This window comes from Pecten maximus, chromosome 18 (genome assembly GCF_902652985.1).
Source record: "Pecten maximus chromosome 18, xPecMax1.1, whole genome shotgun sequence".
NCBI lineage: Eukaryota > Metazoa > Mollusca > Bivalvia > Pectinida > Pectinidae > Pecten > Pecten maximus.
Window position 1 is genome coordinate 13,708,409 of NC_047032.1, and position 17,869 is coordinate 13,726,277.

A 17,869-nucleotide genomic window follows, 5' to 3' on the forward strand; every position below is an offset into this window, starting at 1 on the left:
TTTCATAGCCATATCTAGTGAAGAGGTGTAGTACATTTAAAAAGAACACATTCTAGAGTATTGAAATATTACTTTTCGTTTGATTTTGATGTTGACCCCGTTTATGGACGGATGTAGTCGTTAATGACTCGAGTACAACATTTGTTTGATTGATTTTGTTCTATTATTGACCACGGCTTTTCCGTGATGGATCATTTCCACCGTTTTCTTTGCATTATATTACTTCAACTGATTTTAAATGTGATACTGTATAACAGTGTAGTTATTTTCGTTTAAAATCTTCACAATGCACAACATATTAGATTTGCGATCAGCAAAAATTGATTGCAAGAGTGAAGAAAAGAACCGTCTTGACAGGGTTGTACTTAGACAGTGAGATTAAATATCATCTTACAGGTGACTGATAGGCATGATGTAAACCGAGCGTATATGTTAGGCTAGTCAGCACGTAACTTGCCACGTGCTGGCAAGCCAAACTAACACACGACGGTTGACATGTATCTCGTTCTTTTTCTCACATACATACCAATTTCACTCGGAATAAACATGAATTCAATTCTTCCGAAAAAAAACCAAATGAAAAGTTGTTAAACAAGAGGCCCATCGGCCTTAACGGTCACCTGAGTGTTGATATATTTTAGCACATTTGGCCCCCTGTGACCTTGAACGAAGATCAGGGTCATCCATTTGAACAAACTTGGTAGCTTTTTATCCCAGCATGCTACAGACCTAATATTGGGTCTCTGCGCCTTTTGGTTATCAAGAAGAAGTCGTTCAAAGATTTTAGTATATTTGACCCCTGTGACCTTGAATGAGGTCAAGGTCATCCATTTGAACAAACTTGGTAGCCATTCATCCCAGTAGCTATAGATATAACATTGGGTCTCTGGGCCTTTTGGTCATCACGAAGATGTCGTTCAAAGATGTCAGCATATTTGACCCCTGTGACCTTGAACGAAGACCAAGGTCATCCATTTGAACAAACTTGGTAGCTTTTTATCCCAGCATGCTACAGACCTAATATTGGGTCTCTGCGCCTTTTGGTTATCAAGAAGAAGTCGTTCAAAGATTGTAGTGTATTTGACCCCTGTGACCTTGAATGAGGTCAAGGTCATCCATTTGAACAAGCTTGGTAGCCATTCATCCCAGTAGCTATATATATATAACATTGGGTCTCTGGGCCTTTTGGTTATCACGAAGATGTCGTTCAAAGATTGTAGTATATTTGACCCCTGTGACCTTGAATGAAGGTCAATGTCATCCATTTGAACAAACTTGGTAGCCCTTCATCCCAGTAGCTATATATATATAACATTGGGTCTCTGGGCCTTTTGGTTATCACGAAGATGTCGTTCAAAGATTGTAGTATATTTGACCCCTGTGACCTTGAATGAAGGTCAATGTCATCCATTTGAACAAACTTGGTAGCCCTTCATCCAAGCATGCTACAGGCCCGATATTAGGTATCTGGACCTTTTGGTTATCAAGAAGAAGTTGTTCAAATATTTTAGCATATTTGAACCCTGTGACCTTGAATGGAAGTCAAGGTCACCCATTTGAACAAAATTTGTAGCCCTTCATCCCATCATGCTACAGACCCAATATCAGGTCTCTGGGCCTGTTGGTAATTGAGAAGAAGTTGAAAATGTAAATTGTTTACGACGCACGACGCACACGCACGACGCACGACGCACACGGACGACGCCGAACAAAAGGCGATCAGAATAGGTCAACTAAGACTTCATCTCAGGTAACCTAAAAAGATGAACATAAATAAAAAAAAAATCATGATTGAGAAGGATATTAGCGATTTCCAACAATGCAATAGCGACACGTCGACAATTCATTGTTATGAAGTTTTAGCGCGTGTCAGTTTTCTTTCATCTTTCCCTACTTCGTGGTAGATGAGTATACCCATCATCTCATACCTTGAGGATCTGGTAAAGAAAATCCCAACTCGATAGGGGTTATTTTTTAGCTGTCTAATCCCAGGCTCTGGCAAAGTGAAGACAAACAGAAATAATATTATCTACAATGTATCCTGAAAATATATTTGGTATAATAAATATTTTAAAGTAGGAAACAAGAACATTTTTTATAAGCAATGGTTTAAAAATGCTGTTATAATTATAAATGACTTTATGTCAAAAGAAAATTTTAATACTTTTTGTAATTTTGTAGATTTTTCACAAACATTTGATGTCAAAACTAACTTTCTCACTTATCAAGGTATTGTTAACACTATTAAATACTATATGTCTAGTGTTTATACTTTAAATACTTTGATTAATTATCCATACATTCCCTTAAATTTAGAAATATTTATGGAGCGTAAGAGAGGAACTCTTGTGCCAAAAAGTACCAAATCCACGGGGAAAACAAATGAATTGCTTGAATTTGATGAGGTCACATGAAAAAAAAATATGATTTCTTTTACAGTCACTAAAAATTGTAAATTACAATGGTTACAATAACTCATTCTGACAACAAAGTCTTATCTATTTAAAGCAGCACTTACAGATAGATAGTGCTCTTTGACGGAGACTATTATTCACACACTATGGGAATGCGAGAAGAATTTTTGCCAAATTTTGAGTTCCTTCTTGATGCATTAATTATACCATTTGGTTATAACAAGAAACCTTCCTTCTTGCGTTATTTAGTCAAAATAGTATCTGTAGTAGGGTAGGTAATACCATAATTTTAATTATAAAGCATTATATTTACCGAGCGAGATGTTTAAAAGCATCATAATCAGTAGCTGCTCTCAAGAACGTTATCAAAGATCAATATCTTACTCAGAAATATAATGCGGTTAATAAAGGTGAATAATCTTTAACGAAATTTAATATTGAATGGAAAAAATGGGAAAATTTAATGGATATTTTTAAAACCTGTCCCAAGTTTTAGCCAAAATATGAACACTAGCTTTAAAATATATTTAATAATGTATATTTTTAAATGCATACATTGTTAATACCTCATAACTTTCTGACACAACTTTAGAATCTATACTTCTCTCACCCTCCTGGGGCCGCGATGGCCGAGTGGTTAAGGTGTCCCGACACTTTAATACTAGCCCTCCACCACTGGGTTGCGAGTTCGAAACCTACGTGGGGCAGTTGGCAGGTACTGACCGTAGGCCGGTGTTTTTTCTCCGGGTACTCCGGCTTTCCTCCACCTGCAAAACCTGGCACGTCCTTAAATGACCCTGGCTGTTAATAGGACGTTAAACAAAAAACAAAGAAACAAAGAACCCTCCTAATATCAGTCTCTGTCTCTGTCTCGTCTTACTTTCTGATCTAAAACTTCTATCTTCTAGGGCCTTCTTTTCTGCTTCCTATCATTTCTAAACAATGTTCATATATATAATTGTGATTTAATTAGCAGTAGGTCAGTTTGACTTAACCACAATACATTCTGTAGTTTATCATTAATGAATATTCATTGAACGAATACACAAGTATGAGGGTTAAATTGTTTATGTATAAAATATTTGCATTGAAAAATAATACAAAAACAAAATAATAATAATAATAGCTTCTCTCCGAACGTTGGCGATTTCTTTGTCACATCCATAAGGCAAAAGAATGTTATTTTTCTCCTATCATATTATTATTTTACATGTTGACCTGACCTGACGTGATTGAATTGTGGACGTGACGTCATTTAGTATTGCCGTGACGTCATTGCATTATTGTCAACACATGTTATCTGTCATTCTCTTGAGGATGACCAGAGTGATCTAGAGCAGGTAAAACGGGATAAACAAACGGGATAATGGAAGAAAACTCTGTAAATGATGAGAGGAAGAACGGTCTCACAACGAGATCGCATAACCAACCGAGTTAGACCAGTTTGATAAGCTCAACTTGCCTCTATTTTTGAGGCCCATGCCAAACCAGTATGCCGGAAAATATTTTTATTAATTGTTTCACAATAATTGAAATAGTAGAATTGGCATATCGATAAAATCTCAAATGCATCTGTTTTCCATGTGTTTTACTTACATCACTATATATATATATTGTACATATTTACAATCAAATCAAATGGCAGGGTGTGGATGGAAGCACTTTAATTGCTCAAAATAAATCTCTTTTCATACAATTCTAACCTCACGTGAGATGGCTCTATATGCGTGATAAAGATCTAGGTCAAATTGTAGGAGGCATTACCGATGATCAGAGGTCCTTGAGGTCATGAATTGAGAAAAAAAATCCGGCTATAAAACTGCCAATAGGGTGAATTATTGAACCACTAATGGAGAGTAGTCCATTATCAGTCAACTTACATTCAGGTAAGAAGTGGGCGGAGCTAGTCACACGAAATCGATTACCTTCATGAATATTTATTTCAAAAGTATTATTTTTACGACAACTCCGGTTCACTCTATTTTCTCTTTTTACGGCAACCGATTACACTCTCGTCATGTAGAAGCACTTTACAGCAGAAAAGTTGGGTTACATGAGCGTTACCTGTTTCAGTATTCGTTTGATTACATTACTGGGATGTCGGTCTGCATCACACAGATCTGAGTAAACAAATCCACGTTTTCATTTTAAACTAACCATGAGTGAACCAATATATAGTTACTTTTTACATGATTCGTGTCTTTGATGTCGTTTCGTGTTTTGCCAATTTTATACTTTGATACCTTTTTTCTCACCATTTAGGCCCTGGTGACCTTATAGTGTTGATGGGTCGTTAACAATTTATAGCTAACATTACTGGATGACCTTGCATGGAGATACCGCCTCCACTGGACTAGATTCCGACTAGTAGCAATTTGTATGGATACGATGTTTATTCAATGCTCTGGTTTAAGGAATAAATTTCAATAATAAATTTAAGGTAATTCTGAATACATAAAATAACTATTTCATACGTTTATTATAAAAGATTGTTTGCAACTGATTGACGAACATCCGGGAACAGCTTAATGGTGAACGTCTTTACCAATCATACGTTTTACTTTCTGTGACATAAATTGTAGCATATGGACGACTGTGTATTTATCCTACCATTCCTGAGATTTTTGTATATAATTCAAGAAATTAACCCGTTAACGAGAGAAATTTGCTTCTGTGGGGAGAAAACATTTGGCCCAATGGATAATAGACACATTCAGGTCGGTCCTTAGGGAGCAGAGATTTTTTTGTCCTTGGAGATGACGCCCGAGTTAGTCTGTAGTCTGTCTGGGAAGTAGACAGATTTGGTGCCTTGATAATAAGGGAATTAGTTGTCATTCATCTTTCCTTCCTTCAAAAGACACTATGTGATGTTAAGTTACTTCTTACTCACTTAATTCATTCATTCATTCATTCATTCATTCATTCATTCATTCATTCGTTCATGTCTCTGCTCTTCCCTCCTACACTTTGATGATTAACATGATAATTATGTTAAACCTTCTACATTCATACTCTTGTCCTACACCCTCGACATTGACTGCTTGACGCAATGAAACCCATCTTTGGCAGTATAATATGACCGGGTGGGGTGTCCGGCTTGGTGTCCTCGGCAGTTGCTTCAGTGAGGTGGCAATATAAATCGACAAACGTTCCGGGACTAACACAAGGAGACTTAACACATACATACCACAGCCTCCCAAAACACACATACGAACTCGATCACTACACGCATGGTCACACGCACGGGAGGCCGTCCTTAAATGACCTTAGCTGTTGGTAGGACATTACAAAATAAAACCCAACTATCTGCCTCCCCCGTCCACACGCGCATGTTACGACAAGTCGTATGTATAGTAAACACTATATCGTAACTTGTGCGTGTGCCCCGTCATTGCTGAACGCGTTGATAAAACTCCATGTTGACAGTCCTGCTCACAGCTTACTCATCCACACGCGAGGAGTTTTCTCCTGGTTAACCAGGGTACCAGCTGAGCCACGCAGCGGTCTGCCTGTGTCGGACGCTGTCATGTTATACTCTAACATTACTTACTCCAGCGTAACGAATAGTGTAACCACGATATTGACATAGACTTGCTCATGTCAGAACGACAGGCATCTACAGCATAAATGTAGCGACGGCCAGATCAGTATATCTGTTTGAAAAAAATGCTGTTTAATCTATACAAGGATACAGAATATGCAGATCAAAACAGCTGTGCTCTATTCATATACTCGAAACTGCCTAGGAAATTAGATATGTTTTTATTATCTTTTGATCAGTTTCCGCATTTGTAAAGTCTGTACGCGTGTATGTAAAATATCTACTGTTAACGAACGAGGGAAGCTGATGTTGATGGATAGCACGAAACACAGCCAAGTGGTTTACACATTTAGATACGAATTTAGTACTACTAGGTGCTGTATATGTCGAATAATAAACAAAGTAACATTCAGCTTTTCCGTCCTTATAGGACTCATCGGAGATTGTAATTGGATTGTAAATATGGAAATCTAGAATGTTAATTAGGAAAATCGAAAGGAATCTGAACATATATTAAAATGTATCGAGAAGTGTAAAATCTCAAATGTATAAAGTCTGAACCAGTGCTACTATTCGTTCGAATTTAGATGTGGCGTACAGGGTAACGACAAGAGTGAGAGGATTAAACTCCATCGGCAGAGCTTACCGTCAATACATATCAAACGAGTCTACACAAGTCACACAAATGGATGCATAATTTACATGTACGTTCGTAATGATGCTAATCTAGAATTTGTGACAGACTTTCAGTTCTGAAAAGGATCAATGTGTTCAATCTCTCCCTTTTGTCACTGATGACACGTGTTTTCATACTTCTATCATTCCCCTTATTGTCACTAATGACACGTGTCTTCAAACGTCCGCCATTTTCTTAATGCCACTTATGACACGAATTTACATATGCATGTCAGTCCCTTAATGTCACATATGACACGTGTCTGCATATGTCCGTCAGTCCCTTAATGTCACTAATGACACGTGTCTTCAAACGTCCGCAATTTTCTTAGTGCCATTTATGACACGAATTTACATATGCATGTCAGTCCCCTAATGTCACTTATTACACGTGTCTTCATATGTCCTTCAGTCCCTTATTGTAACTAATGACACGTGTCTTCATATGTCCGTCAGTACCTTAATGTCACTAATGACACGTGTATTCATATGCATGTCAGTCCCTTAAAGTCACTTATGACACGTGTCTTCATATGTCCGTCAGTCCCTTAATGTCACTAATGACACGTGTCTTCATGTGTCCGTCAGTACCTTAATGTCACTAATGACACGTGTCTTCATATGTCCGTCAGTCCCGTAGTGTCACTTATGACACATGGCTTCATATGTCCTTCAGTCCCTTAATGTCACTAATGACACGTGTCTTCATAAGTCCGTCAGTCCCTTAATGTAACTAATGACACGTGTCTTCATATGTCCGTCAGTCCCTTAATGCCACTAATGACACGTGTCTTCAAACGTCCGCCATTTTTTTAGTGCCATTTATGACACGAATTTACATATGCATATCAGTCCCCTAATGTCACTTATGAGACGTCTCTTCATATGTCCTTCAGTCCCTTAATGTCACTAATGACACGTGTCTTCATATGTCCGTCAGTCCCTTAATGTAACTAATGACACGTGTCTTCATATGTCCGTCAGTACCTTAATGTCAATAATGACACGTGTTTTCATATGCATGTCAGTCCCTTAATGTCACTAATGACACGTGTCTTCATGTGTCCGTCAGTCCCTTAATGTAACTAATGACACGTGTCTTCATATGTCCGTCAGTCCCTTAATGTCACTAATGACACGTGTCTTCATATGTCCGTCAGTCCCTTAATGTAACTAATGACACGTGTCTTCATATGTCCGTCAGTACCTTAATGTCACTAATGACACGTGTTTTCATATGTCCTTCAGTCCCTTAATGTCACTAATGACACGTGTCTTCATATGTCCGTCAGTCCCTTAATGTAACTAATGACACGTGTCTTCATATGTCCGTCAGTACCTTAATGTCACTAATGACACGTGTTTTCATATGCATGTCAGTCCCTTAATGTCACTTATGACACGTGTCTTCATATGTCCGTCAGTCCCTTAATGTAACTAATGACACGTGTCTTCATATGTCCTTCAGTCCCTTAATGTCACTAATGACACGTGTCTTCATATGTCCGTCAGTCCCTTAATGTAACTAATGACACGTGTCTTCATATGTCCGTCAGTACCTTAATGTCACTAATGACACGTGTTTTCATATGCATGTCAGTCCCTTAATGTCACTTATGACACGTGTCTTCATATGTCCGTCGTTCCTTTTTTCACTTATGACGCATGTTTGCAAATATATGTCATTTCCTTAATGTCATTAATGACACATGTCTTCACATATCTGTTTTTCCCTTAATGACACATATTACTGACGACTAGTTTTGGTCAAAACGGAAGACACTTACCTTTTCTGCTCTTGGTATCTTTCTAATATTGAAATGTATTCTTAGAAATCATTTTCTTTAATCACATGCTTTCGTTGTTTTATGGATTCGTAGTTTGAATTATGGTTTCGATTACAAGTTATTGTCGTTGAGTTTCTAGGATTACGATGACTTTTTGTTCCATAAGTGCCGAGCGTTGAACTACCAGTGTATTATAAATAGATCTGTCGATGAGGGTATTCTGTTTTAGCAGTGTTGTGTCAGCATTAGGATTGGCAAGGTAGGAGTGTGGAGATCATTATTTCGAAGGATGGAAAAGTCTGTCTCAGTATAGTGGGCGTATTTGAAAGCAATCGTCGTGGATTGAGCTATCATACAGTAAACCCGTTTTTTTTTCAGGGATATGGGTGTGGAGGACGTACAAATGAATGAAAACGAAACAATTGGAAATGAAGGGTTGAGGAAAGAATACTTATGCATTATTGTGACATTAATTGTGGGATGAACAGGTGGAAGATGACAGTTGAATGCAAATAATCTCATCTTCCGCGAGATATGTCTGGACACTGCCACCCACTACCACCTGTAAATGTGATTAGTAGAACATTGGAGACGACCGTTTCTATATAAGGCTTTCACTATTTGTTGTCGAGGTTGTTATTTGATCATTTTTGTAGAACATTTGAAGACAGCTGTATCTAATATAATAACATTAACTACCTGTGGTTAGACAATTCGTCTCTTCAAATTCCAAATTATATGGACATGAATGAATGGATGGAATTGTTGACATTGCATAAAATTATTTGAGTAAAACGTGTTTCAAGTAACATATTTAAGCATTAAAAACAGTCAAATAGTCACAAAGGGCAGGTTTGCTGAACATACTACATGTATTATGCATAAATGCCCCCAGTGATGCTAATTTAAGTCGTCACATGAGTGATTGGTACCTAATGCCCTTATAGAGCTCGTGGTGTTCCAACTGTGTAGAGCTATGTTGTACTGGTGACAGGATAAACCCGAAATGCGTACTCTATATTTTTGCAATAATTATTTTCCTTTTTATTAGGTTCCTAATGTAATGATTAAATCGGTATTGTACCATTTAAGTGGTAATTGAATTCGAATCGATTATTTTTCATCATTTCTCGAATTCTCTTACAAACTGAAACTGGAATAATTTTTGATAGAATGGTATATAATATGTACATTATTTTGTACGTACAAGTATATTATTTTGTTATAAGATGTATATTTTATGTAGACATGTGGACATTTATTAGTAGGTACAAAGTGTACTATTACAAGTAGTGCTGTAGATAATGGAAAATAGCTAAAAGTTTGTAAAAGTTTTAATCTATTAGATTCATTTTAAAGATAGCCATGAAATATTTGGACGTAGACTTACGAATGTGTCTAGAGTCCACTGAATCCTTTCCCCACACGCAAAGTGTAAACTGTAATAACCTGTTCGGTATATCTAAAGTGATAATATTTGTCATCATATCAAAAGTTTGAAACCCCAAACACATTACGCTTTGGGCATATACATTATAAAACTCGGATCCGCAATAAACTTTTTACGGAATAAAGGCTACATTTGCTGAGGTTTGTTATGACTTCAAGTTTTTTTTGACAGATAAGCTAACATACACATGTATATTAGAACACAATAAACACTTGGAGCAAGAACCTGCTCAGGTGTGTCGAGACGGAGAAGTACGTTTGTAAACAAACCACAATAGTCTTTCAAAATAACACGACGGACGACGAATCAGTGTCGTCTGCAAGTGTTTTGAAACGTGTGCACGAAATATTAGAGACGTGTGCACTACATGCGATGACAGCTGCAGAGGTGTTGTGAATGATACGGTAAGTGATGTGTATACGTATAACATCCAAAAACACGTGCACGTGTACATTATATAATAACTTGGCATCTTCTAATGTGACACCTTTTTCAGATCATGCAGTTTTCTTACAAAAATATTTGTTCCACGGTTGATTATATATTTACATTTAAACAGTTTGAAGCTCTGACGAAGTTTACTGTTAAAGATTTTGGCAATCTGTTATAAGCGAATATCAAGTACAAAGAGTATAAGAAAATACCAGTATAGGAAGTGCAAACACAACATAGGTGTGTGAGAACTTGTATAACTCTGGTGTATCTAATAATCTCTTTATTATGTGTTAATTCGTCAATCTTTAGTCTGGGGATTAAGAGTTAACGGAACACCCTTGCGGTCGTATGAAGAAAATACAATTGATATGTTACATTTACAGGCAAACGAAAGTGATTTCATAATTTCTAGACATGATAAAATCAAATTTTACAATAACACCCGAAACAGATATAATAATTCATATGAGAATAACAATTCATATCCCAAATGCATGTATGTACAACATGTAAAACTGCAGGTGGTGCGATTATGTTGATGTAAATTACAGCTACGGCGTTTATATAGATCTATCTGTTGATGTAAATATCAAGTCGGCGTTTATATATCTGTTGATGTAAATTACAGCTGCGGCGTTTATATAGATCTATCTGTTGATGTAAATATCAAGTCGGCGTTTATATAGATCTATCTGTTGATGTAAATATCAAGTCGGCGTTTATATATCTGTTGATGTAAATTACAGCAACGGCGTTTTTATATCTATTGATGTATATAGCGTTTTTGTATCTATTGATGTATATAGCGTTTTTATATCTATTGATGTATATAGCGTTTTTATATCTATTGATGTATATAGCGTTTTTATATCTATTGATGTATATAGCGCTTTTATATCTATTGATGTATATAGCGTTTTTGTATCTATTGGTGTAAACTATAGATATAGGGTTTTTGTATCTGTTGATGTAAATTACAGCAACGGCGTCTTTTTATCTGTTGATGTAAATATCAAGTCGGCGTTTATATATCTGTTGATGTAAATTACAGCAACGGCGTCTTTATATCTGTTGATGTAAATATCAAGTCGGCGTTTATATATCTATTGATGTAAATTAAAGATATAGCTTTTTTGTATCTGTTGATGTAAATTATAGATATAGCGTTTTTGTATATATTGATGTAAATTATAGATATGGCATTTTTATATCTGTTGATGTAAATTATAGATATAACTTTTTTGTATCTATTGATGTACATTATAGATAAAGCGTTTTTATATCTGTTGATGTAGATTATAGATATAGCTTTTTTGTATCTGTTGATGTAAATTATAGATATAGCGTTTTTGTATCTGTTGATGTAAATTATAGATATAGCGTTTTTGTATATATTGATGTACATTATAGATATAGCGTTTTTATATCTGTTGATGTAAATTATAGATATAGCTTTTTTGTATCTGTTGATGTAAATTATAGATATAACGTTTTTGTATCTGTTGATGTAGATTATCTTAGATATAACGTTTTTGTATCTGTTGATGTAAATTATAGATATGGCATTTTTATATCTGTTGATGTAAATTATAGATATAACTTTTTTGTATCTATTGATGTACATTATAGATATAGCGTTTTTATATCTGTTGATGTAGATTATAGATATAGCTTTTTTGTATCTGTTGATGTAGATTATAGATATAGCGTTTTTGTATCTGTTGATGTAAATTATAGATATAACGTTTTTGTATCTGTTGATGTAGATTATAGATATAACGTTTTTGTATCTGTTGATGTAGATTACATGTTGATCATATTGGTAATAGCCGGTGTTAAGCAATTCATGCTGAAAACGCAGCGGCTTTCTTAAATACCACTGTATATGCCCTGTGGTGGGACAAATTGCCTATTCATGGATATCGATTATTCATTCATGATTTAGCTATATAATGTACACATCTTTTAGGGTGTACATAATTTCAATCTAATTTGTTAAACGGTCTATGCAAGTTTAAACAGAATACATATATACCTTTTTTTACTCCTCTATACTGATGTACGTAAATGATTATTTAAAAACTAAATATTCAAATATGTTTAAACTAAAATAATGTCAACTAAACACGCCGTATTTGAATATTGTTGAATATTTTTTAATGATCGTCCCATTACGTGCTGCGTTCCCCAACATTACAATGCTAAGTATCATGTAATTTTTTTTTCTGAACGTTTATTTGCTTTTTCATGTCTTTGTTCGTGAAATGCTGACGAATCTCATTTACACTTTCTTTGCACACCTGTTTTGATTCCATCAGTAATGGAATCGCTTATCATTCAAACCTTTATGTCACCAGGAAGCAATTACAACATCAAACTCATAATAGTTTAAATGGTCACCTTGTTCCAGTGAAATGAATAACTGTTGACACATATTCAGATTTAGATTATTTTTAGTTTATTATAAATACGTGTACATAATTTTGTAGATCAATTAACATGATATCGCAGATACTGTGCCTTGTTTATTGGTAGGCACATGTAAATCATTTTGTATATACGTATACATTAATTTGTAGATAAATGTACATTACTTTGCAGGTACATGAACATTATTTTGTAGGTACATGTACATTTTTATAGGCACATGTATATTATTTTGTAGGTACATGTACATTATTTTGTAGGTACGTGTACATTTTTATAGGCACATGTGCATTATTTTGTAGGTACGTGTACATTTTTTGTAGGTACATGTACATTGTTTTATAGGTACGTGTACATTTTTTGTACGTACATGTTTATTGTTTTGTAGGTACATACATGTACATCATTTTATTGATACATGTGCATTATATTTTAGACATTTGTACTTTATATACATGTATATATATATATATATATATGAGAGGGCAGAAGTCTTGTTTTTTTTGTTATTTATATATATTATATAATGTATTGAATATAAATTTACATTTATCGTAGATACGTATACTGTACACGTGCGTTATTTTGTTGATATTGTGGTATAGGTATTTATCTGATTCAAACTCCGTACTAGTCTAGTGCATCTACACATGATCAATGTACTACGCGCACTGTGCTGACATAAAAAGCATGATGTACATGACGTCATTTCAAGTCAAGACGCGAATGATGCTCCGTGATCCGAGTTTTATAGATATATATCTAAAATTCTTTGTTGATTACTTTTCCCCAGAGGCAACCGAGATCAAACTCAAAGTTAGCACAGGGCCGCTACCATTATCTTTGATACTTGTGCTTCACGTATATAGCCATTTCAAAGGTTTCTTTTAAACAAAACTAATTGATGCATTTGCAAGTATATAAAGCACAACATTTTCTGGTGTATTTACTACGACATGAAATAGACACAATCAATGTACACTCGTCTTTAATGCCCTTTCTGCACTTACAATGCTACAGTATGCACTTCTTCTCTGAAATTCAAGTTCTGATACATGTTATGGCATTAGATTTGCCTTTTGAAACAATTGTACATTGCATATTTTTCACAGTTCACCTTTTATTCACGTTTTCCTCTGAAATTCAAGTTCTTATATTGTTTATGGCATTGTATATGTTATTTGAAACAAAGTTAAACAATGTGCGTCGACACTACAAAGCTGGACGAAATTAATTTCAAATGCTTTGTCATTTAATGTACAATTGTATGCAAAGTAGCTAGGACGATTGATTTAATGTCTACTAAAATTGTTTGAAAATAAGACTAAAATTAGCATGTACGTCAAAGGGGACGCTAAATATAGCAATGTGTGCTTAAAGTCTTATTAATGGTATACCTGTGTGCTCAAGGGTAGTGTTATTTCCTTGATGTGTATATCGGCATTAAATGTCCATACATAAGTTTTGCTTATCGACATCGTAACCCAATTCGACAACATTATAATAATAGAGTGATACAATTATGATTGCCAAGCGTTTTTCTCTGTGATCCTCAAATGTACAACGTAGATTATAGCATGAATTATAGCTATAATTCGACGTCGAATCCCGGTAAAGCTGTAAATGATGTGACAATATCTCTCATGTTTATCAACCCGTTTGAACATCTGACTGAGGTAATCTTACATTGGCCTCTGGGCAAACCAGCACATAGGACACACAATGTAATAATCACCTTCAATAAAACTTGTTTCGTCCTTCTGTGTCTCGTCAGTGATGTCAGGAACATCATACAGCTGTTTCGTCATTTTAGGACCTGTCGGTGATGCTAGGGACAACATACATTTAATTCGACCTTCTAGGACTCATTCGTGATGCTTGGGACATCACAAAGCTTTGTCGTCCCTCTAGACATCGTCAATGATGCTAGGAACATCATAAAGCTAGTTCGTCCTTCTTGGACTCGTCGGTGATGTTAGATAACATCAATAATAGCCTCTACCGTTATAAAAAAAACTATGAAACACGACACGAATAACTGTAACGTCATCAAAAACTGTGCAAATCGTCATCGATTGCTGTAATATTGTAATATATCTTCAATAAAAAATGTAAAACGTCATCACTAACGATATAAAATTTCATAAATAGGTATGAGAAAGCATCGCTTACTGTGTTAAAGGTCATTGATAACTGTGTTAAAAGTCATCAATAACTGTGTTTAACGTCATTAATAACTGTGTTAAACGTCAACACCAACAGTGTTTAACGTCGTTATTAGATGCGTTAGTGTCATCTAAAACATTAAAACGAACGTGAATGTTATCAACTGTTCAACATTATGATGTTTTATTTGATCACTGACATAGATATCAAGTAAATAAAAGCACAGACGTTTCATAATTGAAGTCAAATTCTTTAAATGAAATTTAAATCAACATGAAATTTGTAGTAACTATATGTATAATGCATGGTAATAAATATAACAATACATTAAGTAAATATTATCGAACTGAAGTGTGCGATAAGCATGACTGTGAACGGTGATACATATGTACATAGGATTAAACGACCATTGGAATGATAAATGTCAATATTCCTGGTCTACGATAAGAGTTGTCAGAAGAATACATTGCTCGCCGAGTGGGTTGAAATTCAGATTGTTAAAGCAGGTCAAAGGTCACGATCAAGATCAGCTGGTCTTCAAATGTAGCACAATATCTAATTATATATAAATAACATTCTGTGAAAAAAATACATACAGGAATGAAACAGTGGAATCTAATACTAGTTCCATATTATATATGATTATCATTTTCTGTTAAAATTGTACATACAATTAAGATAGAGTTGAATTAAATGTTTTTGTTATATTGTATATTATTAACTTTATATCAAAATTTAACATACAGTAATGAAACAGTAGAATTGAATCTTCGGTGAAATATAATCTTATATAGTTTTATATTTTATGTAACTTGTGCTATATGGAAAGATAAGAATCTTTTTATTATCTTTGTTTTAACAAAAAATATTGTAAGTAATATAATGGGAAAAGATGCACCAGTCCCAGCGAAATCTTACACAGTTGACACATTAATGAACAAATGCATAAATAACGTACGGGGTTTTCCATTTTAGAAAGCGTCAATTACCGTTGAAGATTTATTTTTAGAATTACAATTTCATCTCCTTCTGGTTAACCAAAGGTAAATCTCTCCAGGTGTATCAGTGGTATTAAAGGTGACAGCGACAAGCTGGGGGTCTTTTCAACACTTACGTAGTCACTAGGTAATTCAAATTGCGGAATGTCTATATCATTGTGCCCTGCTACCACTAGCTATACCAGCGCTAGTGCTGTGACCTTGAACCCATTTAAACCCAAATCCGAATGGCTGGTGCACTTTTAAAGTAAATTTTCTTTCGGTTTTCGATGTAATAAAGTTGTATTGTATTCAGGAAAAAAAAGAAAATGAAATCTGCGTTGACAGATTAAAATAGATATTTTATTCTATTCATTGCATGTTGAATATATTTCTAACATGAAATTTCAGATTGAATATTTTTGGTATAATTCGCCATGCTACTAAGTCAAACTAACAATGCTTTATAAAATTATCGACTGAAATGCCATTTAAAGGATTTATAAACATTTTCAAGACAGTAATGGTCTAGTTATATATATATGTAAAATCTACAAAAGTATATCTCTATTGTAAACCTTATCTCTACACTGTATTGTTCTGACGAAAAGAAAGTAGAAATATTGTTGGTAATTTCAACAGGAAGTTGGTAGAATATTTATTTATGTTTAAAAGGAATCTCAACAGATATTTCATCCAGTTTCGATGGCACGCGAAAATCGACTTAACCTTGACAATATCTGAATGTGTTTGAATAGTGCGGGTATCGGCATTTAATTTAAAGTAAATCAGTTATTAGCGGCTGTGCATGGAACAGGAACTGTGATATACCTACCAACGGCGACGCTAATATGAGCGGAAAGGTAATCAATTTGCTCACATAGAAAATATTTCGTATATATACATTATATTGTAGATAATCCTATAATTTCATATCACCAAATATGTATTTGTTGACTCTTCGATGTCTTTTGTCTGTTATGTTGGTAAAATATTGACTTTGGCCAGGATTGTATTTCCTACTGAAGTGTTTTGTGTAGGCTATGACCAGGGTTATATTTCCTACTGAAGTGTTTTTGTGAAGGCTATGACCAGGGTTATATTTCCTACTGAAGTGTTTTTGTGAAGGTTATGACCAGGGTTATATTTCCTTCTGAAGTGTTTTTGTGTAGGCTATGACCAGGGTTATATTTCCTACTGAAGTGTTTTTGTGTAGGCTATGACCAGGGTTATATTTCCTACTGAAGTGTTTTTGTGTAGGCTATGACCAGGTTATATTTCCTACTGAAGTGTTTTTGTGTAGGCTATGACCAGGGTTATATTTCCTACTGAAGTGTTTTTGTGTAGGCTATGACACTTCCTGAAGTGGTTAGGTTATGAACCAGGTATATTTCTACTGAAGTGTTTTTGTGTAGGCTATGACCAGGATTATATTTCCTACTGAAGTGTTTTTGTGTAGGCTATGACCAGGTTTATATTTCCTACTGAAGTGTTTTTGTGTAGGCTATGACCAGGGTTATATTTCCTACTGAAGTGTTTTGTGAAGGCTATGACCAGGATTGTATTTCCTACTGAAGTGTTTTTGTGTAGGCTATGACAAGGGTTATATTTCCTACTGAAGTGTTTTTGTGTAGGCTATGACCAGGGTTATATTTCCTACTGAAGTGTTTTTTGTGTAGGTTATGATCTGGGTTATATTTCCTACTGAAGTGTTTTTGTGAAGGCTATGACCAGGGTTAATATTTCCTACTGAAGTGTTTTTGTGAAGGCTATAACAAGGGTTATATTTCCTACTGAAGTGTTTTGTGTAGGCTATGACCAGGGTTATATTTCTACTGAAGTGTTTTTGTGAAGGCTATAACAAGGGTTATATTTCCTACTGAAGTGTTTTATGAAGGCTATGACCAGGGTTATATTCCCTACTGAAGTGTTTTTGTGAAGGCTATGACCAGGGTTATATTTCCTACTGAAGTGTTTTGTGTAGGCTATGACCAGGG

The 17,869-nt window shown here is 34.9% G+C and overlaps 1 protein-coding gene across 4 annotated transcripts in view; it reads left to right on the plus strand.

Moving 5' to 3' along the window:
- Positions 1-17,869, plus strand: part of LOC117316410 (calmodulin-beta-like) — a 129,075-nt gene that overhangs the window by 45,610 nt on the left and 65,596 nt on the right. Inside the window, exon 1 of one of the 4 annotated variants that reach the window (XM_033870970.1) lies at positions 10,172-10,271. The exons of 2 other annotated variants lie outside the window; for them this stretch is intronic. Coding sequence is in view for 1 of the 2 variants with exons in the window: in XM_033870967.1 (XP_033726858.1) it covers positions 16,724-16,735 (12 nt within the window). In the remaining variant the exon portion in view is untranslated. Of the gene's footprint in view, positions 1-10,171; positions 10,272-16,537; positions 16,736-17,869 lie in introns of those variants that run through there. One more of the 4 variants, XM_033870967.1, reaches the window with a different exon arrangement.